Source organism: Aquila chrysaetos, chromosome 1 (genome assembly GCF_900496995.4).
Source record: "Aquila chrysaetos chrysaetos chromosome 1, bAquChr1.4, whole genome shotgun sequence".
Lineage (NCBI taxonomy): Eukaryota > Metazoa > Chordata > Aves > Accipitriformes > Accipitridae > Aquila > Aquila chrysaetos.
In genome coordinates, this window is record NC_044004.1 from 20893633 (window position 1) to 20913235 (window position 19603).

Consider the following 19603-nt stretch of genomic DNA (forward strand, 5'->3'; position numbering starts at 1 on the left):
GCTAGTCAAAAAACTGGGGCTTGAATGAAGGGACTACATAAATTATAGCAGTATTTGGGACAGACATGCACTTAGCAGACACCTTGAGCTTGCTGGTATAAGTTTGTAGAGATGACGTGTCTCTGAAGACCTACCGTTTATGGTGTGGGCTGACTGCAGCCAAAGTGGGCTCTGTCTAGAGCTTGTGACTTCTCTAGGCTTGTGGGGAGAACCTTGTAGAAAGGACAAATTCTGAGCTTGCCGGCAGTGGTGTTAGAAACTGTTTTGTCAAATCTTGTGGAGTGTTTTAGTTGTGTTTGCTATTACTCCGACTCCTGCTATAGTGTTACAAAAGTCTGTTTTAGGTTTTATAGGCCACAGAAATCTACTTGAAAAAATGCAGGTTGCCTCAAGTAGAGAGTTCAATGTTGTATTTCAAGTCCAGCCATGATGTCAACTTGTTGGAGGTAAAGATGTATGTAATTTTTCCACTTCATAGTTGTTAATGGCAACAAGTTGTCTAGGACGCAGCCTTGTCCTATGCCTCCTAGTAGAGAAAGCAAAGATGTAAAAAAGGGAGCTGGAGTTTTCCACTCGAGTAATGTAGCTGTTGTTCCACTGCATTAATTTCATTTTTCAGTTTATTGCTTGCCTACTGTGTTGCTGGCTAGATTCAGTTGTAACTGAACTTGCGCCTTTGCTGTCACAAGTGTTTGTGCAGGCGTATAGAGAACCAATTCAGGCAGAATCAGTTTCCTGATCCTTCCTGCAGCATGATTGCACAAATGTGCTTATGTTGGTACAAGGAAGGGCATAATACAGGGACAGGAACAAATGGTGGGGCCACAAACAGTTAGGAATCCTTTTAGCATTAGTCTTTGGCTTATTCTGCTTTAGAGCATATGTGAAACTTTTGCCTTGGCTCTTCCTTGCATCCTGAATATGGTCATGCTGTTGAGGAGCAACTGACGGTATTTGAAGCTGTACAAGTAGTAGTTGGCAATGTGTGTTGTTCAGGCAAATGTAGAGTATTTAGGTACCTTACTGGGTTTTTTTTGTATGTGATTTCTTGAGATTTGTCTAGAGGTGGAATACTACTACTTTAAATACAGTTTGCATACAAGTTTAACTCCTTTTGATGGGAAGAGCCACGTGTTTGTACTATGAATTTTATTTTATTTTATTTTAAAACAGAATCAATCTGAGCTAATTTTCTCTAACATTAATTACATGACATTTGAAGTTTTGGAGTTCTTGTCTAATTGAACTGTTTCCTCTTTTTCTATTCTGCATGATGCCAGTGCATGACTTTATGCACAGAGTGTGAGTGTTCAGTGTGTGCTCATTGTAAGAACTGGGTTCTATTTTGACCACTTTAACAACTAAGGAATACATATTGGAAAATTATACCATTTGCTACTATTTTTATGGGCCCAGAAATAACATTTATCAAAACGGTATCAACCAAGATGTATCTAAGATATGTGCAACTATAGTTTATTCTAACATTCTGATTATTGTAAATATCACTACCTGTGTTAAGTTTGAGCAATAGCATAATGATATGTTATTTCCAAAGATGTGTGACTGTCATTTTTTTACATTCTGAAAACTTTTTTTTTTTTTTAAAAAGGGCTCTTTAGATCTTATTTGCATCAAATAAGCCAAGGTGAACTGGGACACCGACAGTAGATTTATCAGCCCAGTTTATCACTTGGTGAAATTCATCATAAGAAAAATATTTAGCAACATATTAGTAGGAGCAAAACTGCCAGTTGTGCAATCTGGAGTTGGATGTGAGTGCTAACTGCAGAGCAGTTCATGTAAGCTTCTGGAAGTAGGATAGTCCTTAACTAGCCAGCAATCTGCACTACTGAATCTTCACATAAGCTAATAGGGCTATTTAAAGAAACTGATATTTATACATCCTTAAAATTACTGACATGTTGAATGGTGCTAAAGGAAGTGTTTCATTATGGTGTTATTGTTTAAATAAAATCTATGCACTCAGTGCCTTTGTGTTTCTGAAAGTATAAACATTACATAGGCTGACAAATTTAATACTCAAATGCTAGAATCTTAGCAGATTGTATTTAAAAAAAAAAGTGCTGTGATGTTAAGCTTCTTTATTGTAAGTACAATGTTACATCTTTTTAAATTTAGCTTTCAGTTGTATAATTCTGATGTGTTCTCTTAAAGTATAAATACATCCTGACAACATGTTGTTACAGGAACTCTGAGGGAACTGATGATGCTACAGATGGTGCTCACAGAGGATTAAATTTGATTCCTTGGTTAGAACAGTTAATAATATACGTACTAGATCAGATGGTGTAGAAGACTGAAGTAATTCAGTAATGTCAGCAATGTCATGCTTACATGCCTGATTCATGGATATAGGATATGATTATGAATCACATGTGAAAACAAATATATCAGAGGAAAAACTGGTGTGATTAAAAGTATAAGTTTAAAGATACATAGTTTTATATGAAAATAATTAATATTACTTTAATACACTCCTCTAATTTATAATTTTAGCATGTTTCAGTTTATTTGTCTATAAGTGTAAGGATTTAGGTCTTAAAAGATGCTTTTTTTTTAAATCTTAAAACCACATCTGTAAAACTTTTTATGCCTTTTACTAAACTTTTAAAAAATTATATAAGGTGGTGAAATCCTTACCCTCCCCTCCCCTTTTTCATTCTAAGAGGTTGTGAACTACCTTTTCAGCATGAAAAAGTTTGTAAAATTTTAAATTACTAGCCATACTATCATGGTGGTTGTATTCTGCAGATCACTCTCTTCCAGGAGTTTAGTGGCTCATGTTCTGCTTAGCTCTTGAGCCATATCGGAATAGAAATTGGTACACTGAATATTGCCTATACATTTTCAGCAGGAGGCTAAAGATCAGGCGTCCATATTAATGTGCAGCAGAGGTATTAACAAGAATGGAATTCTAAGCAAGAAAATGAGGTTTTATTTAAAAAACAGTTACTAGGAAGTTTGCTTCAGAAATCACGTGGACATACTGTCAGACATTTGAAAGGTCACCTGTAAATCGCTTTTCTGATTTCCTGACCAAATTAAGAAAGTGGCTTAAATGCTATGGTACTGTTCTTCCTTAAGAGCTGACAAATTCTTGGACAGATTAAAGTGTATGATCAGGGAGACACTGCAATTTTTCCAGCTTCCTGCTCTTAGGAAAGGGAGAAAGTTGTTAGAACAGCAGTAAAGAACTAGTCAGACCTAAAATATATAAAAAGCTTAGATGTGTGGTGTTATATGTGCTTAGATGTATGTTATGCATTAATAGTCACTGGATATATATGAATACACATTGGTAGTTTATTTCATCAGCTTAATTAAAGTTCTGTTGACAAATGAACTCAAATAGTAAGTTCACAGTCCTGTTTCTTTGACAGCTGTAACTTCTAAACATGTATGGGATATAAGGTAAAAATACCGACTGTCTTGTTAATTTTGTCTTGAGTTAAGGGTGTGTTTTTTATTCCAGGTGAAGTTAGGAATTTAGGTCATCCTTGAACCTATGTAAGTTTGTTTTTTCTGGGAGCTATTCTAATTTTGGATGTTAATAATTACTGTAATGTGCAAAGACTACATCATATGTTCTTAAAGGTGCGTTAAATAGTCTTTACTACCAAATCAAGATACATAGATGAAAACTTAGATTTAAACCGCATTAAATATTTCTTTTTTTGGTCTTGTTGTACTAATAAGTAAAGTGGGACAGACTTTCCTATCGCTGAGAGTAGGTATCAGACATCTGGCATCTTTTTTTTTTTTTTTTTAACTGAACAATCATATGTGTTTGTAAGTTTGTACAGTAAGTATCGTTAAAGTACAAGTAAGGTTGGAAGGAGATAAAAATGGAGAATTTTCGATGGCTTTTTTAAGATGCATCTCCCAGTTTCCTCTCATCTTGCTTTGTTAGGGTTGGCAGGAGTTCCTCTTCTAAATCAGTCTGCATTGACCATTGTATACAATAATTGTCCAACTTCCTCTTCCCTTCAGGCTGTGTCATTGCTCAGGGAGGGTGTGGGAAAGAGATGGAAAAGCCATGAATCCGTCGTCTTGATTTTTGTTTAGTCAGACAGAGCAGTGTTATAATTTAATAATTAATTTCCTAACACTCTAAATGAAGTGTTTATACTGATATTTTGGCTTGTCAGAATAATCCTTGACATGATTAACGTATTCAAACCCCTTTTTGCAATTTCCTTTTTAAACAAGCATTACTGATTTGCTATAGTTGCCTTTAATGTAGTTAAATTAATGCAAAATTAGATTTGACATCAAATTTAATTCTCTAGAGAATTCCTTTTGTATCTTTTCCTTTGAGTAAATATTTTTATTGCTATGAAGTTCTTAAATAGTTTTCTAAGATCACGTATGATGTTTTGAATGTCTTAACAGGTGATCAGAAAGTTAAGTGTCTGCTGTTCTACAGTTTGTTTTGAAGCTTTTTATCTGGGAAAGATTGGAAAAGCTTTAATTGAAACCTGTCTTAAGACTTGATTTTGCTAATGGTATAATTTGACTGAATTTCTGTTTTAAATAATGAAGTGTGATTTCACTGATTTTTTTTTTTTTTTTCCCTGTGTATAAAAAATGAAATTTAAGTTAGAATTAGACAGCTTTTTTGTGGGTGTGGAGAAAGTAGAGATGAGCTAATGGTGATTTAAGGAAAAATCAAAGCCTTGCTTGCCTCATCAAGTTTCAAGTTTCTATGTGGGGGGGAAAAAGTATTATTGATTTGCATATATTAAAAGATACTGAAATAGCAGAATAAATGGACACTTCTCAATAGTGACAAAACCAGGTTTGGATCTCTCATGCAGAGATCACTTATATACATATTGAAGTGGTAATATTTATTTTAAGGTTGTTTGAAATGTCATCTTTTTTACTAAAGGATGTTGAGTGGATTTTGAAAGAAATATGGCAGCTTCATGGAGCTGAACTGCAAGTAGTTGTTTGGGGTTTTTTTGGGGGTGGGGGGGGTGGGGGGGGTGTTAGGTTTGTTGTTGTTGGTTTTGTTTTTTTTTTTTTTTTTTTTTAACTGAAGTGTTATCAGTCACTAAGCATTACACATGTATTCAGAAACAAGTGCTTCAGATACCGGACTTTGTAGTCAGGAGTTTCATCTATGAGTCTTATCTGCTGTTCTTGCATGAGTTTATAAACACGGTTTCAGAAGTTACCTGAATTTCTTATATGGAGTAGTGGAAAAGCCTCATGTGAAACTTTAGATTTTAAAATTCTTTGCAGACAACAATATCCTGAATCTCCTTTCTGATTGCACCCCTTTGCCTGCTGTCATTAGTATTATGGCGTTTTCCTCTTCAGGAAGCTAATTTAAGTAACATCGGTGTTGTGATTAGAAGATAAGTGTATTCTGCCCCTTTTGTCAAAATTTTGTCTGGTTTTTTTTAAATGTTTTTAGTGGAAAGATGTGCTGCAGTGATGAACTTTATTTTTCACTCTAATCATTTAAATAAATGTCACAAATGACATTGTCAAGTTAACTGTTATATCCTGCTCGGCCTACTTGCCATATGGAGGAGTTTAATTATTAAGAGTAGGAGTGATTTGCTTTGGGAGCTTTTAATTGAAAGATTAAACGAAGCTGACTCTGAGGCTGTCTCTTCAAGCATTTGAAGATTTCAATGACACCTTATGTAAGGATTTAAGATAAAAGCAACATGTTTGTTGCCTTTACTATGAGTAGCTGTTTTGAACATCTGGTGAAATTCTGGAGAACACTTGCTTTTCAGTGATTTCAGTAATCCCTACTGTACCTGACACTCAGATTTGTACTCAGGTCTTTAATAATCATTGTTCTTGTACAGGTTTTTTTTGCCTTGAAAGGAATCACACTGAGTTAATGAAGAAACTGTGATGTATTAAAGTACAGTGTAAAACTAAAGCACAAAGGAAATGTAAGGAAACAGAAATCCCAGTTAGATGAAGACACATTTGGCGGGGGGTTGGGGTATTGTGGCCACCTGCTTTGGCTCTGGAAAATGCAAAGAAATCCTATTTATGTCATCATGGCTTGCTGAAATATAGTTATTTTAAGCTGAGAGTCTGTACTTAGGAAGCTGACACTTGTGTATAGTGCTTGCCTTTTCTGTGAGGCTTCCCTTTATCCCAGATGGCTTCTTAGGAATGAGGAATCATAAAACTAGCAGAACATGGTACACTCCTGAATTCATTAGAAAAAGGCAGTCACGGAAACACTGGGGGCTTCTATAGGACTGCCATATGTTAGTGTAAAAAAATGCTCTTTTCTTCCTGGTGAATGCTGAACATCCTCACAGAACAAAAATGATGTGTAGTAGCCAGTCTCTCCAAATAACTCCCAACTGGAAAGTTGCTCTGAGTGAACTAATGGGGAAATTTAAAGGCGTTTAAATTTTAAATTTGGAGGTGTGTATCTCATACCAGGTACCTCTGAAAATCATAAAGGTTTTGTGTGTCCCTGTATTCTTAAAAAGGCTCTTTGAGGCATCAAAAAGACTTAAGGGCTCAGGCACTTTGGAGGCCAGATTGGAACTGCAAACGCCTGGCTAGGGTCCCCTTGCCACAGGCTTTGGCACAGTCATAACTCTTACGCTCCAGTGTCCATATGCAAAATGATGTGTGTGCAAGAGAACAGCAGGATTATTAGCTACTTGTTGGTCTGTCAGTCCTTTTCATTCTGAAGTCTCTTATGCTCACAACAGTTTAGGGAAAAGTAAATTCAGGATAGAAAGACTGTATGAGGTGCATATACCCTTTTGCTTTGGAACAATTTCTGATGGTGTATTCCTAAAATAAATTTCAAGGGCTTTGCTGACACGAGTGCTTGAAGAGATAGTTGTAACTAATTTTCCTTACTGGCTTGTGTTGACAGTGTCGCTTTAAGTTTAACTCCTATTGCCTTCAGGAAACGGGATGAAAAAGCCATGATTCTAAAGTTTGGGAGAATTGCAAGCTGAAGTTTTTCTTGTAGTCTTGCCTTATCTTAGCCTCGGTGAAAAAGAGGGGGGGAAGGAGGCGGGGGGGGGGGGGGGGGGGAAACAGTGCTAAGTTTTACTTTCCTCTTATCTGTAAATACAAAGTTTCCTGTATATTGGGTTGAATACCTCTGTACTCGGTTCATTATCAAACTGTCTCCTGTAGGACTGGTCTGAACCCATGGCTTTGTGCAGACTGGTGACGACTACGTTCTCCTCTTGCCTCAGAGCTCGGGGGCAGTTACTGAGCTACTCAAGGCAGGAGGAACTTTTGGTTCAAAAGCCTCTGCCAAGTTTGTTGAGCCAGAAATTTGACATTTAATTTTTTAGTAACAGATTCCCTCCTTATTACGATCAGAAGTTCTGAAACTTCCTCACTTCTGAGCAACATGAAAAACTGGGCTGTAAAATAACTCCTGCCTAGAGTGGCATATGGTGTGCTTGTATGCCTCTTGTCCACCTAATCTAAACTGTATCTCTCTTGTTTGCTTTGCTAATTCTTCTGTGCTGTTTGTTAAAGGAAGAGTCAAATTCTAAGATTCCAGGTTCACTCCCCGAGTGAACTTGTTGGTATCCTCTCTGTGCTCTTTCCTGTGATGATGATTTTGGACTGAGGGTATTTATGACAAGACACCAGACTAGGACAGAAATTGGTCCAGATGTGAAATTAGGTTTGTCCTTAAAGTACAGTAGAATGTTTGGAATCCCAGAACACCTGCAATAGGTGGATTCAAAGTGAAAAATAATCAGCTAGTCTTATAATTTGTTGCGGGGCCTCAGGCCTGCATTTCTGGTGCTTGCTGTATCTTGAGACCTTTCCTCTTGGCTTTTATCTTAATTAACTGGTTGTTTGAGAAGTTTCTAACCATACTTCATCTAGTGTTAATTTGAATTGTTTCTGCCATGCAAGTGAGGCAGAATACTGCATGTTAGAATCTTCTGCAGAGCTGCGGATGATTAAATTTCCGTTGGCTGTTTTTTGGATTTGGTACGGCTTCATAGGTGTGCTTGTGAAATGCTTTTCACTTATTCTTTAGGCTGTGGCTTTGTAATTTGTTTGTGTTTTGAGATTGTTCTCTGAAGAGGGGGATGACAAGTGACATCAGTCTGGGAGTGTTTAATTTTACCATATGAAAATAAGCTTGAAGGTAAACCTGGATTCTGTTTAGAGTAGGTTAATTTTTATTACAGTCGAGATGTGGTCCTACTCCATGTTTCTCAGTCCCAAAAGGAGCAATTGGAACACTATAATCTCTTAAGAGAGAGATCAAGTGTTCCTGGAGCCAATGCATGGGACATTTGAAGCAGAAGCAGCCTGTTTACTTCTCTCAAGAAGAGCTGTAGCTCTTAAAAGTGCCTTCATGCTTAAATAACCAAAAAAGGCATATTTAAGATAAATAAGTACTCTGATTAAGAAACTGATCAGCCTCAGTTTTGAGAAAATGTACTCTGAGAAAACCTTTTTTTATTTGAAAAGCTGGGCTTTCAGCTGAACAAAATGGAAAACATTTGAGTGGGTGCTTGCAAACTCAACACTATTTATGTGACGTGTTTTCTTCTATGTAAGAAAAGAACTAAGTAGAAGTTAAACAAGTTGGATGTGTTTGAGGGACCTGTTTATCTGTTCTGAAAATTACGCTTTCTTCTAACTTAAAACGTAGTATAGATTTAATCTTGCAGTACAAAGATGGTTCATCTAATATATGATTGTATTTAAGTAGTGTCCTATTCTTTGTTCATGGCTATTGGAATTTAATTATTAGCAGAACTTTGAGGTGATTCATTACTATTGCAAGGGAAGCCTTTCTACACCAAGCACTCTGTATTACAGGGATAAGTCCTTTAATCACCCAATGACAGTAACTTTTTCATTGCAAGGCAAAAATCTAAAGCCTGTGTATTGTGCAAATTAAACCTTTTCTAATGAAAAAAGATGGGCAAATAAAATAGTTTTTTTTAATTTAAAAAAATTACTCGGTTTCACTTTTTTCAGGAAATATTAGTTGCATTCCAAAGCTGAAAATTGTTTTGTGGTTGGCCTAGTTTAATGTTCAGTAATTTGTCTTTCTGATTTATATGAAGTAGTTCTAAAAAGCAGCATCTCTCAGTTCTGGGACAGTATCAGTGAGGTTTGTTGTGGGTTTTTTTGTTCTGTTTTTGTTTGGGTTTTTTTTTTTTTTTTAATTGATACATGGGCATAGGTAACAGGTAACTGTTAACTTCTGTAAAATAAAACTGGTGTATAAAGTAAGAATGCATTGACTCACGTCTAGCTGTAGGGATCAGTCCTGTTAACATGTGTCTGAGATTCCAGCTATGCCATGGTTGCTACTGTCATACCTCTGCTTTGTAGCCTTATGCAAGCTGAGTCTTATCAGCATCCATTATTTTTGATTATTTTAAAATTTATAATAGACAGAAAAGCAGAATCATGTCAACTCCATTGGTATGGAAGTAGTAAAATGATAAATTTATCTTTCTGTGCAAACTCTTGATCCTATCTGTTTCTCTATGTGCTGCTTCCTTTTCATTACTTACATAAATGAGCCTTTAATAAATTCTGTAGTAACATGAAAGCTTAATCCTTTGATAGACTAGAAGAAGCAATTACTTATATGCTGCCTCAATTTGTATTTGCATTGAAATGATTAAAGTGGAGTGTACCAGTTTATGGGACTAGTCAGTGCATTTTTTATAATGGCTATTACAGTGGGAATTCACTATCTTATTAAAGCTGAACTTTCAAAAAATTTCTGTATCCTTCTCCACCTTCTTTTCTTTGATGGTGTTTGGCACATCAGAATTAATGAAATAGCTAGCTATAAGTTAATGCCAAGGTCTGTGAAAGACCAGTCTTAATGATGGTTGATCATCATGCATTGTAGAATTTTGGAGTGTTTGGCATGTGCCTTGTGGAAGGGAAAGAAGAACAGAGTTATAACAATCTGATGTGGTGGAAGCAGGGCCACCAGATTCACACCAATCATGAGCTTCAGTCACGAATGCAAATGAAAACGTGCTGGTTTTGACCTGGAATCCTGCTCCACAGTGACTCTGCTGTTTTTGATCAGAGCATACAGGACTGAGATATCATGTACTATTATTAGTTGAAATTTCTTTGTGGTGTGCTTTCTTCTCTTGCAGTCATCCTTGAATATTTTGCATTCAGTAGTACTAGCTACTTTGAATTTGATCTGCAGTGTGGTTACCATCCGTTTGTTTATGAAGCTATGATTGTAGGACATGACAATTCTTTTTCTCTTCCTCCACTCCTCTCTGTTTAGCCCAGGCTTTCAGAAAGGAGATTGGAAAACAAAGTGACTTTAATTTCTGTTGCAGTAATACATTTCTAAGGGTGGATGATACACAGAAGAAGAGGTGGATGATAGCAGTTACAGGGGTGGAAAAAAAAAATCCAAGAGTCAAAACTATTCCAGCCTATTCTTTGGGCTTCCTTCCTGGATTTCCCCCTCCCCCGCCTCCTTTACTTTTTTGGTAAGAGTTAGTATTTTACAGCTAAATTTCACATCTATGACCTGGTGGCTATGTGTAGTGAAGTACATGTACACATACAGAAACTTAAGCCCTTTCTCTTGCTTGGGAGCTTTATATCATAGAGTGACAGTAGCTAATATTTCTGTTTTGTTTTTTCTGCCCCCCCCCCCCCCCCCCCCCTTTAGATCCCTGCAGTTCACTCAGCCCACCGTGCTTTACTGAGGAGGATCGATTCAGCCTAGAAGCTCTCCGCATGATCCATAAGCAAATGGATGATGACAAAGATGGTGGTATTGAAGTAGATGAAAGTGATGAGGTAGGAGTAAAAAGCCTTCACTTGTGTATATATGAGGTCTGTCATTTTTTTCCCCTGTTTTATATAGCAGCTTTTTATGTTCCAGCACTTGAGTAGTCATTGATGGTTTTCTTAATTCAGCCCTTCCCACAGCCAAATGTGGAAGGAAAGTCTGAGTTCTAGAATTGTCTGAAATGGAATATTGTTGTCCATTGTTCTAGCCTAAAGGAAAGTTTTATATGACTTGTATAAAAGCTGATATTTTTGTGATTAGTGTAAGAGGTACGCAAATGGTGTCGGTTTAGCTTGCAGTGAGGTGACCAAGAGTTGATGTGATCTGTCACCTGGAATTTTAGGTTTTTTTTGCTCCAAGGCTTTCTTGCTTAAGGCATCCGTGGGCTTTCCTGTTTACCTTAGATCTGTTCCAGGCACTTCATGGCGCACAACAATACCTGTTATAGACAGCAGTCTAGAAAGCTTTCTTATGTGTTTTTGCTTACATTTTACAGGCAAGTAGCAAGCACCTCCTGCTGTAGGTTAATGGTAGATTAAGTCATATGAGCTAAGGAAGGTTATTCAGACCTGCCTGAAGATTTTTGTGATTGTGCTTGAATGGGTTTGGTAGGCAGGTTCCTGGTGGTCCTGGCAAAGGACTTGCCCTTGCACTTATTGAACTTCACCATTGGGATTCTCAAAATTACTGGGTAAGAATGGAAATACCCGTGTAGTTTCATTGTTCTTGCTTCTTTTGCTTTCTGGCAGTTGTCAGGTACAGGCTTGAGAAAGGAAGGGGAGTGAAGATGTCCCCTCATCTCCTGTCCCCTAAAAATGAGGGTATTGCCATGTGGTTCTGAAGCCCATTCTCACTGGAGGTGAGTGGGAGAAGAATCTAGCCCTGATTTCTCTTCTCTTTTTTTGTAACATCTCAGGGAAGATTGTTCTCCCTGAATGAATTAAGTTGTGAATTATCATTGTCAAGTTTAATGTGATGCTACTTACTTTTCTGTGTGACTATGTACAAACAGCATCAACAGTGATTGATGCTTGGTTGATACAAGTTTTCTGAAGGAATACAGTACAGTGGAGAGAATGGTCCAGAATAAAATCATGTACTTTTTAACTTTGGAGGAGAAAATCTGCTCTGTACCTTAAGGAGTGTCATGGCAAGGTAGTTCAGGCACTGGAAATAGTCTAGCTCTGTTATCGCAGAATGTTTGGTTAGTGCCATTAATGATTGGGACAGGCACAATCCAGTCTGCAAACTGAAACTTTAGTGATGGAGTATGAGCTTTCTCAGGAGCTTCTCAGCACTGTGTGATTCTCTTGACTTGTGCTGCATTTGTTATACATGAAAGTTAAAAGAAAATACTGAAATATTTATGCATTGGAAACTTTTTAGTAGTATTCAAAAGATCTGTCCTGGTATCCAGTGGACCATCTTTATATCTGACCTTAAGTTTCTTCCTGTTCCAGAGAAATGTTGAGATAAACCCAAGCAACAGAAGCTACTCTTAAAACCTGTTAAAATGACTGAAATTAGAACAGTTCATGAGGGATGCTGTTATAGCTGGGGTAATGAGAGATGAGTGAAACTATATATTCAAACTACTTACTCTGCATAAAATAAGACTGAAATCTAGCCCTTTTTTCTGCTAGTTCATTTTTAATTATTGAAGAAATATTTAATAAACCCCCCAAAATTAGCTTTTTGCTACATATAGTTTCCATGGAAATCAGTGATGAATATGTATTTGCATAGAGTACTTCCTTCTAAGACATTAAAAGCAAACCTGAAATTAATTAGAAATGCAATTTAGTTGCAAGTTCAACTAGTAATCTTTATGTTCTTGTTGTAGCGCTGTTACTGAATCTTTACCATAATCTTAAAAGATCTGACATTTTAACAACTTAGTTATGTAATTACCTGATTACAGTAGGTCTGAATATATACTAAATATGTCCTAATATACACTATTTCAAAACCAGATTATTTATTTTTTTCCTGTCACAGTGGGTAAATTAAGAATGTGGGTGATTAAGAATGAAGACTGATAATTAAAAAAAAAAAAAACTATTAGAATTAAAGCTTACATGAAATACAGTGATTTTACTTAACAGCAGGATAATGGATTTCCCATTTCATGCTGCATGGTTTTTGCTTGCAAGACTCCTGGAAGAGCAGTATATTGAGTGTGTTGTTTAGATATTCATTGGCTTTTTATTTGGCAGGAAAAATGTGACAAAGTACATTAACTTTTTGCTGTTTTATCAGCACTAAAACAGTGTTACAAATTACAAGTGTATATTTACACCAAGGAAGGAAGTTCTTGTAAATAAGTTATTCTGAGAGGGGAAGGTAACAAGAGCTAAAAATGTTGAACTATGTATTTTAAGTATTTTAATTTACTAATCCAGTTGAGAACTCCCAACAGTGATTGCAGACATTTCATCTGCAGGCTATAATTTTTCCTAATTTTCCTCATGCCCTGTTTTATGGTGTAGTTTATTTTTTCTCTGTAAAATGAAGTCTCACAGAAAATCGTTCTGTAGAGAAAGAGTTTCTCTAGGGTACGAGAAAACTTGAACTTTTATAAGAAACTTTTTATTTCCTCAAAAATTGTCTGATGCTAGAAGCCTTTTGGATTTACCTTGTGTGGACTGGAAAGAAGCTTGTATTTGACCTTGATGAAATTGATGTGGGGAAACTTGATCTAAATTTTTAGCACGGGATTTATTAGTCATTGAAACACATGAGTGATTTGTTGAAGTCTTCTAAGGTAGATAGAGGAGCTCTAATCTGAGCATGGGCTGGTTAGATATTTTTTTCCTTATTCTTTGGTCTGTTACCTAAGTTAGACTAGATGGTATAACTTAAGAGATTTATAAAGATGAAAAAGCTTGAACTTTTAAATTCACTAGAATATAATTTTCTAGTTATTATAAAATTCTTGGGAACAAGAGCCTTTGTCATAGCTACTCATATGTTTGAAATTTTTTTTTGCATTCAGGATTCATGTAACTTTCTAATACTTGCCCTGAAGTTTCAGCGTAGAATTGTGCACTTCAAAACAAGAAGCATAACTTAAAGGAAAAAAAAAAAAAGGTTTAGGTAATACATTTGTGTCATACTTTAAAGTAGAGTATGCTTTACTGTGCAGTTACTAATTTCTGTAAAGTAGGCTATCACAGTGTGAAAACCAGAGAGCGTGTATGGTACAGCAGAGAAGAGGAAAAAGGAGGGATGTGGAAAAAGACTATATGTACCATTAGGGCAGGCTAATATGAATTTTCTTATCAAATCTAGCTCCTGCTATTATTCCTTTATTATTAACATACAAAAGATTGTAATTGTTTAAACTGATTTAAAGAGGTAGGCTATAAAAGGGTAACTGAAAGGGAGGGTGTATTACTAACTGAGGTTTTAGTCATGTGTTGTGGGAGGCTATCTGCCTCAGGAAGCATCTGTTGCACCACGTGTACATGATTTGTTTTAATGATGAAGAGGCACAAGCAGTAAGACAGACTTATCATATGTTCACTATTTACATAGGTTTTTCCTGCTTCCAAAGAACCTCTATATGTAGATCCTACATCAAGTCATTTCCTCAAGGAATCTCTTTGTAGAAATAGAATAAGTTGATGTTTTTGAAATATTAATATCTTACTGTGTGCCTAATGTCACACAAAGCTAATGGCATGAATTTACAGCTTTGTGGGGATCTTTGGATAGATCACTTAATATCTTGGGTATTTTGTTTGAGGTTTTTTTTGAGTGCACTTGCATAATTACTTAACAAAAAAATCTAACCCAACAAACCCCACACAAAACCACCAAAAAAAAAAAAAACCAACCAAAAACACTGTGTGGAGAGGAATAGACTGCAGTATTGAAAGCATGAAATGATCAGAGAAGGGCTTTTAACATTATGGTCAAAGAAGTTGGAACCTCAGGGGTGATATGCAGAAGTGCCTGACTTAAACATGCTGTCTGGAGGCAAGAATCAAAAAGAATCTAGCTTTAGTGGCCTAAACCAGGGAGGATGATTGTCTTCTATACAGTGATTAAAGCGGAAGAAGTTGCTAGTATGATCTGATAAGGAATAGCAATAGTTATATAGCACTTCGGCTATAATAAGTTTGACGGGCAGATTATTTGACAGCCCAAGATCTTCCTTTGAAGTGACTATCTCTGAATGAATGGGCTCTGTGAATCTATTGTTTGAGGGCTTGAGGTCATATTAGCACCCAGGATGCAAATAATCCAAGAGAGGTGGAACAAACATAATCTCTTTGAGAGAGTATGCTGTGGTTTTTGGGAGAAGATGAAGAGGTGGAGTCTAAAACAGAAAAAAAGTCAAAGGAAGAATCCAGAAAGGAATAAAAATGGAGGAGATACAGAGGTCAGGTGTAAACTACTCAGTTAAAAATCAATAATTTATAGAACTGGGGTAAGCTCAGAAACATGTGCTTCAGTATACCCTCCCTTTAGTGCTGATTTGTGATTAAAGGCTTTATAATAAAGGAGAACCAGTTCATGCTCTTATTATTATAATGTTATTAATATGCTAGTGATATTCTTTGTTGTTTATGCTTCCTTTCCTTTAGCAATTAAAATGGTACGTGCATCTATACATCACAATCTATTGTACAAGCTTGCTAAATTAAAATATTATGCATTAGTATGACTATTTTAGTAGAATCTGGAGAAATGAAATTTAACATGTAACTTTTCAATGTGAAGTTATTTTCTGAATTACTGCTGAAATAGAGCTGCCTATTCAATTTGTGTAAAGATAAGTTGGTGAAAGAAGTCTGTGGATATAAAAAATGAAAGAAACATGATTTACTAGTTTGGACCAGAGACCTATTCATTTCAATAGTCTGTTCTGGACAGTAGTGAGTACTAAATACTTTGGGCAGAATTGCAAGAAATTCCATAAGAGGAAATCCTGAAGAGCTAGATGCCAAGATAGTGTGGTGCTCCCATTTCAAGTATGTATATTTTGGATATTAGGAGCATAAAGTGTGAGGTGAAAAAACACTTTCAGAATTTAACATTAAACTCAGGATGACTAAGTGAATAGCCCTTCTGTATTCTGGAACGAAAGCGAATTTATGTGCAGAATTTCTCTTCCTTTGGATTGTTACATCTTGGAGGGAGTAAAGATTTAGCAGAAGATTTTGGAGGTGGGGGAGAAGTACAGCTATGTGTGGAACAGATGTTAAAAAATAAAGGATGACATAGTTCAAAAGCTTGGTCTCCGTTTAGTGCATCTTGTGGCCTTGTTAAACTTCAGGAGCCTACCCCAGGTGTTATAATTCCAGCCGGCAGAGGTTCTGCTATAGACTGAGCTCTTGCTTCATTTTGTTGTCTGCAAATGTACACTCAGCAAGATGTTAAATGTCCTTTAAAGTTCCTGTAGTATTCTGGTTTCATCTTCATCATTTGTATAATAAAGGTCCTTAAACTGGTGTTTATTTCTGTAAACTAGTTTATACTTCAGTGTTAGCTGGTTAGGCAAAATTCTGCATGATAGAGAATACCTGCTGCGGTGGTTCAGAAACTGAAAACATTATAACTGTTTTGCATAATACTGGGATGTCTCTGAGTGTGTTTTTCATCTCACTGTGCAAGAACATCGTGTTTTGAACACGGATCTTTCAAACGGGTATTTTGAGCTTCCTAACCAGCATAACAACCCTTTTCCCTCCAAGCTATTGGGTTACTTTGATTCCCATAGTTTATTGTAGATCTGTTAATAGAGGTCTTTTTTGCATTGAATTTTATCATTCAACTGCTAATGTATTTGTCCCCAGGCAGAGTGTCTTTTAGTCTCCTGAAGTATTTTGAGCAACTCTGAGCATGTCTACCCAGTCTGTTTTTTTCAGAGCAGGATAGGTAGGAGCCAGGTCTTGTCTGAAAACATTATGACCATGTTAGTCTACAGCTGTGCCTGTGCAAAGAGTCCTGTAGAGAGGCAGTATGTGTTATCATGGGTACAGTTGCATAGAAACCTGTTCCAACGTGATTTGGATCAGCCCTACCTCATGCCTTGCCTCCTTGGAGGTACTTAAGCTAATATGTAGCTGTCTGCACCTGTTTGTGCAGCACTGCAGGCATTTAGTCCTGTTACAATGAAATGCCTGCTTCTAACTTGGCTTTGAAGGGATTGCAAAGTTTGCTTTGCACTAGAAGTATATCCAGTAGTAGTAGCTACAATTTTGTTTTGAGCTGCAGTAATCTTTTTTCAATAGAATTTGTGGATTACTTAAGATATACTTGGTAACACTTTCATGGCTATGTCCTACATTTTCCTAGTAATGTTTTTATTATGCTTAAATGCATTTTCTTATTTTACAGTGTAACATCTGTAGAAGCCGTTTCTACAGGTTAGGCAGTTAGAGTCTGGTAGCAGTAGACAGGAGGGAATGTACTAAAAGGCTGTCTAACAGTGACCAGCTGTATCTGGAGCTAGGATTATAGGAGAACTGAATTTGCAACTTTTGCAGATTTTCTTTTGAAAGAATAAAACTGAAGGAGATAACACTGTTTAAGGAATAGGTGCTCAAGGAAGACAGTAACACTTAGCCACTAATTGCTCTTAAAGTAAACTTGTCAGTTAGAGGGTCTATTTTAAGTTGGTGAAACTGAAAATCATAAACTTGAGTCTTCACCCAGAACAAAATATAAACATAGCATATGAGTACTTCCTTCTGCAGTTAGTGAGTGTGGTTAATTTTACTTTTCCACTGGCATTTGCAAAAGTATGCAATTTTTCATTTGCTCTTCAAGGAGCAAGCATCTCTTGCAATGTCCATATTTTAACGTATTTTAACTTTTTGTATTGTTGCATGTGGCTTTGGTTTATAAGTGCTGTCTCCATGTCAAACAGGTATTGGGTATTAGTGTGTCTTTTTTCCCCCTTTTGTAAGGGTTGGAGTTGGTTTTTTTGGTGGTTCTTGCTTCAGGTTAGTTTTTGGTTATGAGTTGACTGGATTTTGGTAAATGTTACGGTACTAAAGGCTTTCTGAAGAACGAGGAAGGTTGTGGTGTACCAGACCTTGTAACTCTTCTCCAAGGCTCCACAAGTCCTGTCGCCTCCAGGGAGTAGAAAGTTTCCCCTCCACCTATTACACTGCTGAACCTTGGTCTTTGGGATGTGAATCTTTGTAGAGGCACAGTTGTTATGGTACTTTTGGGATCAAAACTCCAGTTTCAAGTCTAGGTGTGGTATTTTTTTACTCTTTACTTGTTTTTGAAGTAACTACTTTGACAAATGATTTTTTTGTTTCCCACAGAGTTTTTAGGTAACTTATCTGCTGCTTTCCTGGTTTGAACTTTGTAGTCTTAAAAAGGCCTTCTCTCTCTTGAGTAATTATGTTGGCTAAGATAATCCTTAGATGTTTTTTATTAGAGTTTATTCTTTTAACCTCCCTATTTAGAGTTATTTTTCTAACCTTTTCTTTGTATACTTAATGAGCAGGGCAACAGAAGAGAGATTAGCTGCCATGACAAGGAACAGAAAAACCCTCTCTTTTTACCAGATTTGTTCTGTTTTTATGGCTTTCTTCAATTTAGAACACAATTCCTTTTCTTAAAGGAGAACTTCCATATTAGGCCAGTTTTGAAACAAAGATCTTTTAAACAAAAGAAAGAAGTTTGATGTCATATATCTCTTCATTAGTAAATACATTCATTCTTTGAAATGTGACTGCCTCTTTCTAGCTATGTACGCTGTAACTTTAGGGTTGTGACCTCAACAAGGTTCTCTAACACTGGATGGAAGTCATTGTGGTTATTCTCACAGGATCTGGGAGCAATATGGGTAGGATTGAACAGCAGAAGAGGGGGTCTTTTTTTTTTTTTTCTTGAAGAAATTCTCATAAATGTATAAACTCTCCTCCTGAGTAGTAACTGCATACTGATTGGAAATGCAAACTGCTTAAAAAGTGTGTGTGTTCACAGTCCCTTTTTAAAAAAGGGACTTAGTCAAATACTCTAAACAGTCTCTTAGTATAAATCAGATCTTTTCCACTGTTGCCATCTTCTCCCGGGAAATCTTGTGCTTTGAACTTGTATTTATTTTCTGTATTTGTGATGAAATTTGAAATCAAGCTTTTTATTTTTTATCTCATTTTGTTAGCGTAGCTGGTTGTGTTCCAGCAGTATGTTGAGAATGTGGATTCATACGTTAACTCTTGCTCCCTCTGCGGGCTCCATAGCAGAACGACATGAAATGCTGCAAGTTTTCCATAAACTGTTGTTTGCATTGCTTATCTGGGTGTCAAAGTAACCTGTGTCTGTCCCATTTTTTAAATCAGAATGCTTTCTTATAGTACCTTTATAGTGCTTTGGCATGAGATGTAACACCTTGAAGCTTTTCTGTTTACCAGTTGGCATCTTCCTTCTCTTCTTTATTCCTAACCCTCTATGTAGTATTGTTAACAGCCATTCACATTTTCCTTGACGGCACCTGTAACTGGTCAAATGTCCTAAAGTAAAGTATTTTACAACCGTTGCTGACAACTAGCAGTACAGATAGAAGCAAGTTTGTTTTTCTTACAAATAAAACTGATCTGAGGTATGAGTTTTAGCTGAGGAGATGCAAAATATGCTGAAACCTTTACATACAGCATATATTCCATTCTGCTCCTCTTCAGAAATGTGATCAGCCTACGATGTTTGTTTTTAAAACAAATGTCCATGCCTGACATCTGGAGTCTCCAAGGGCAGTGCATCATCAATTGCTAGAAGGCTGAAGAGTGAGTGTTAACATGTACATTAACCCCCATAGGAAGGGAGATGGTCTTT

General features: G+C 36.5%; 1 protein-coding gene across 2 annotated transcripts in view; it reads left to right on the forward strand.

Moving 5' to 3' along the window:
• Window positions 1-19603, forward strand: part of STIM2 (stromal interaction molecule 2) — an 84277-nt gene that overhangs the window by 37504 nt on the left and 27170 nt on the right. For both annotated transcript variants that reach the window (XM_030013925.2, XM_030013915.2), the window contains one exon: window positions 10682-10812. In XM_030013925.2, the coding sequence (XP_029869785.1) occupies window positions 10682-10812 (131 nt within the window). The remainder of the gene's footprint in view (window positions 1-10681; window positions 10813-19603) is intronic.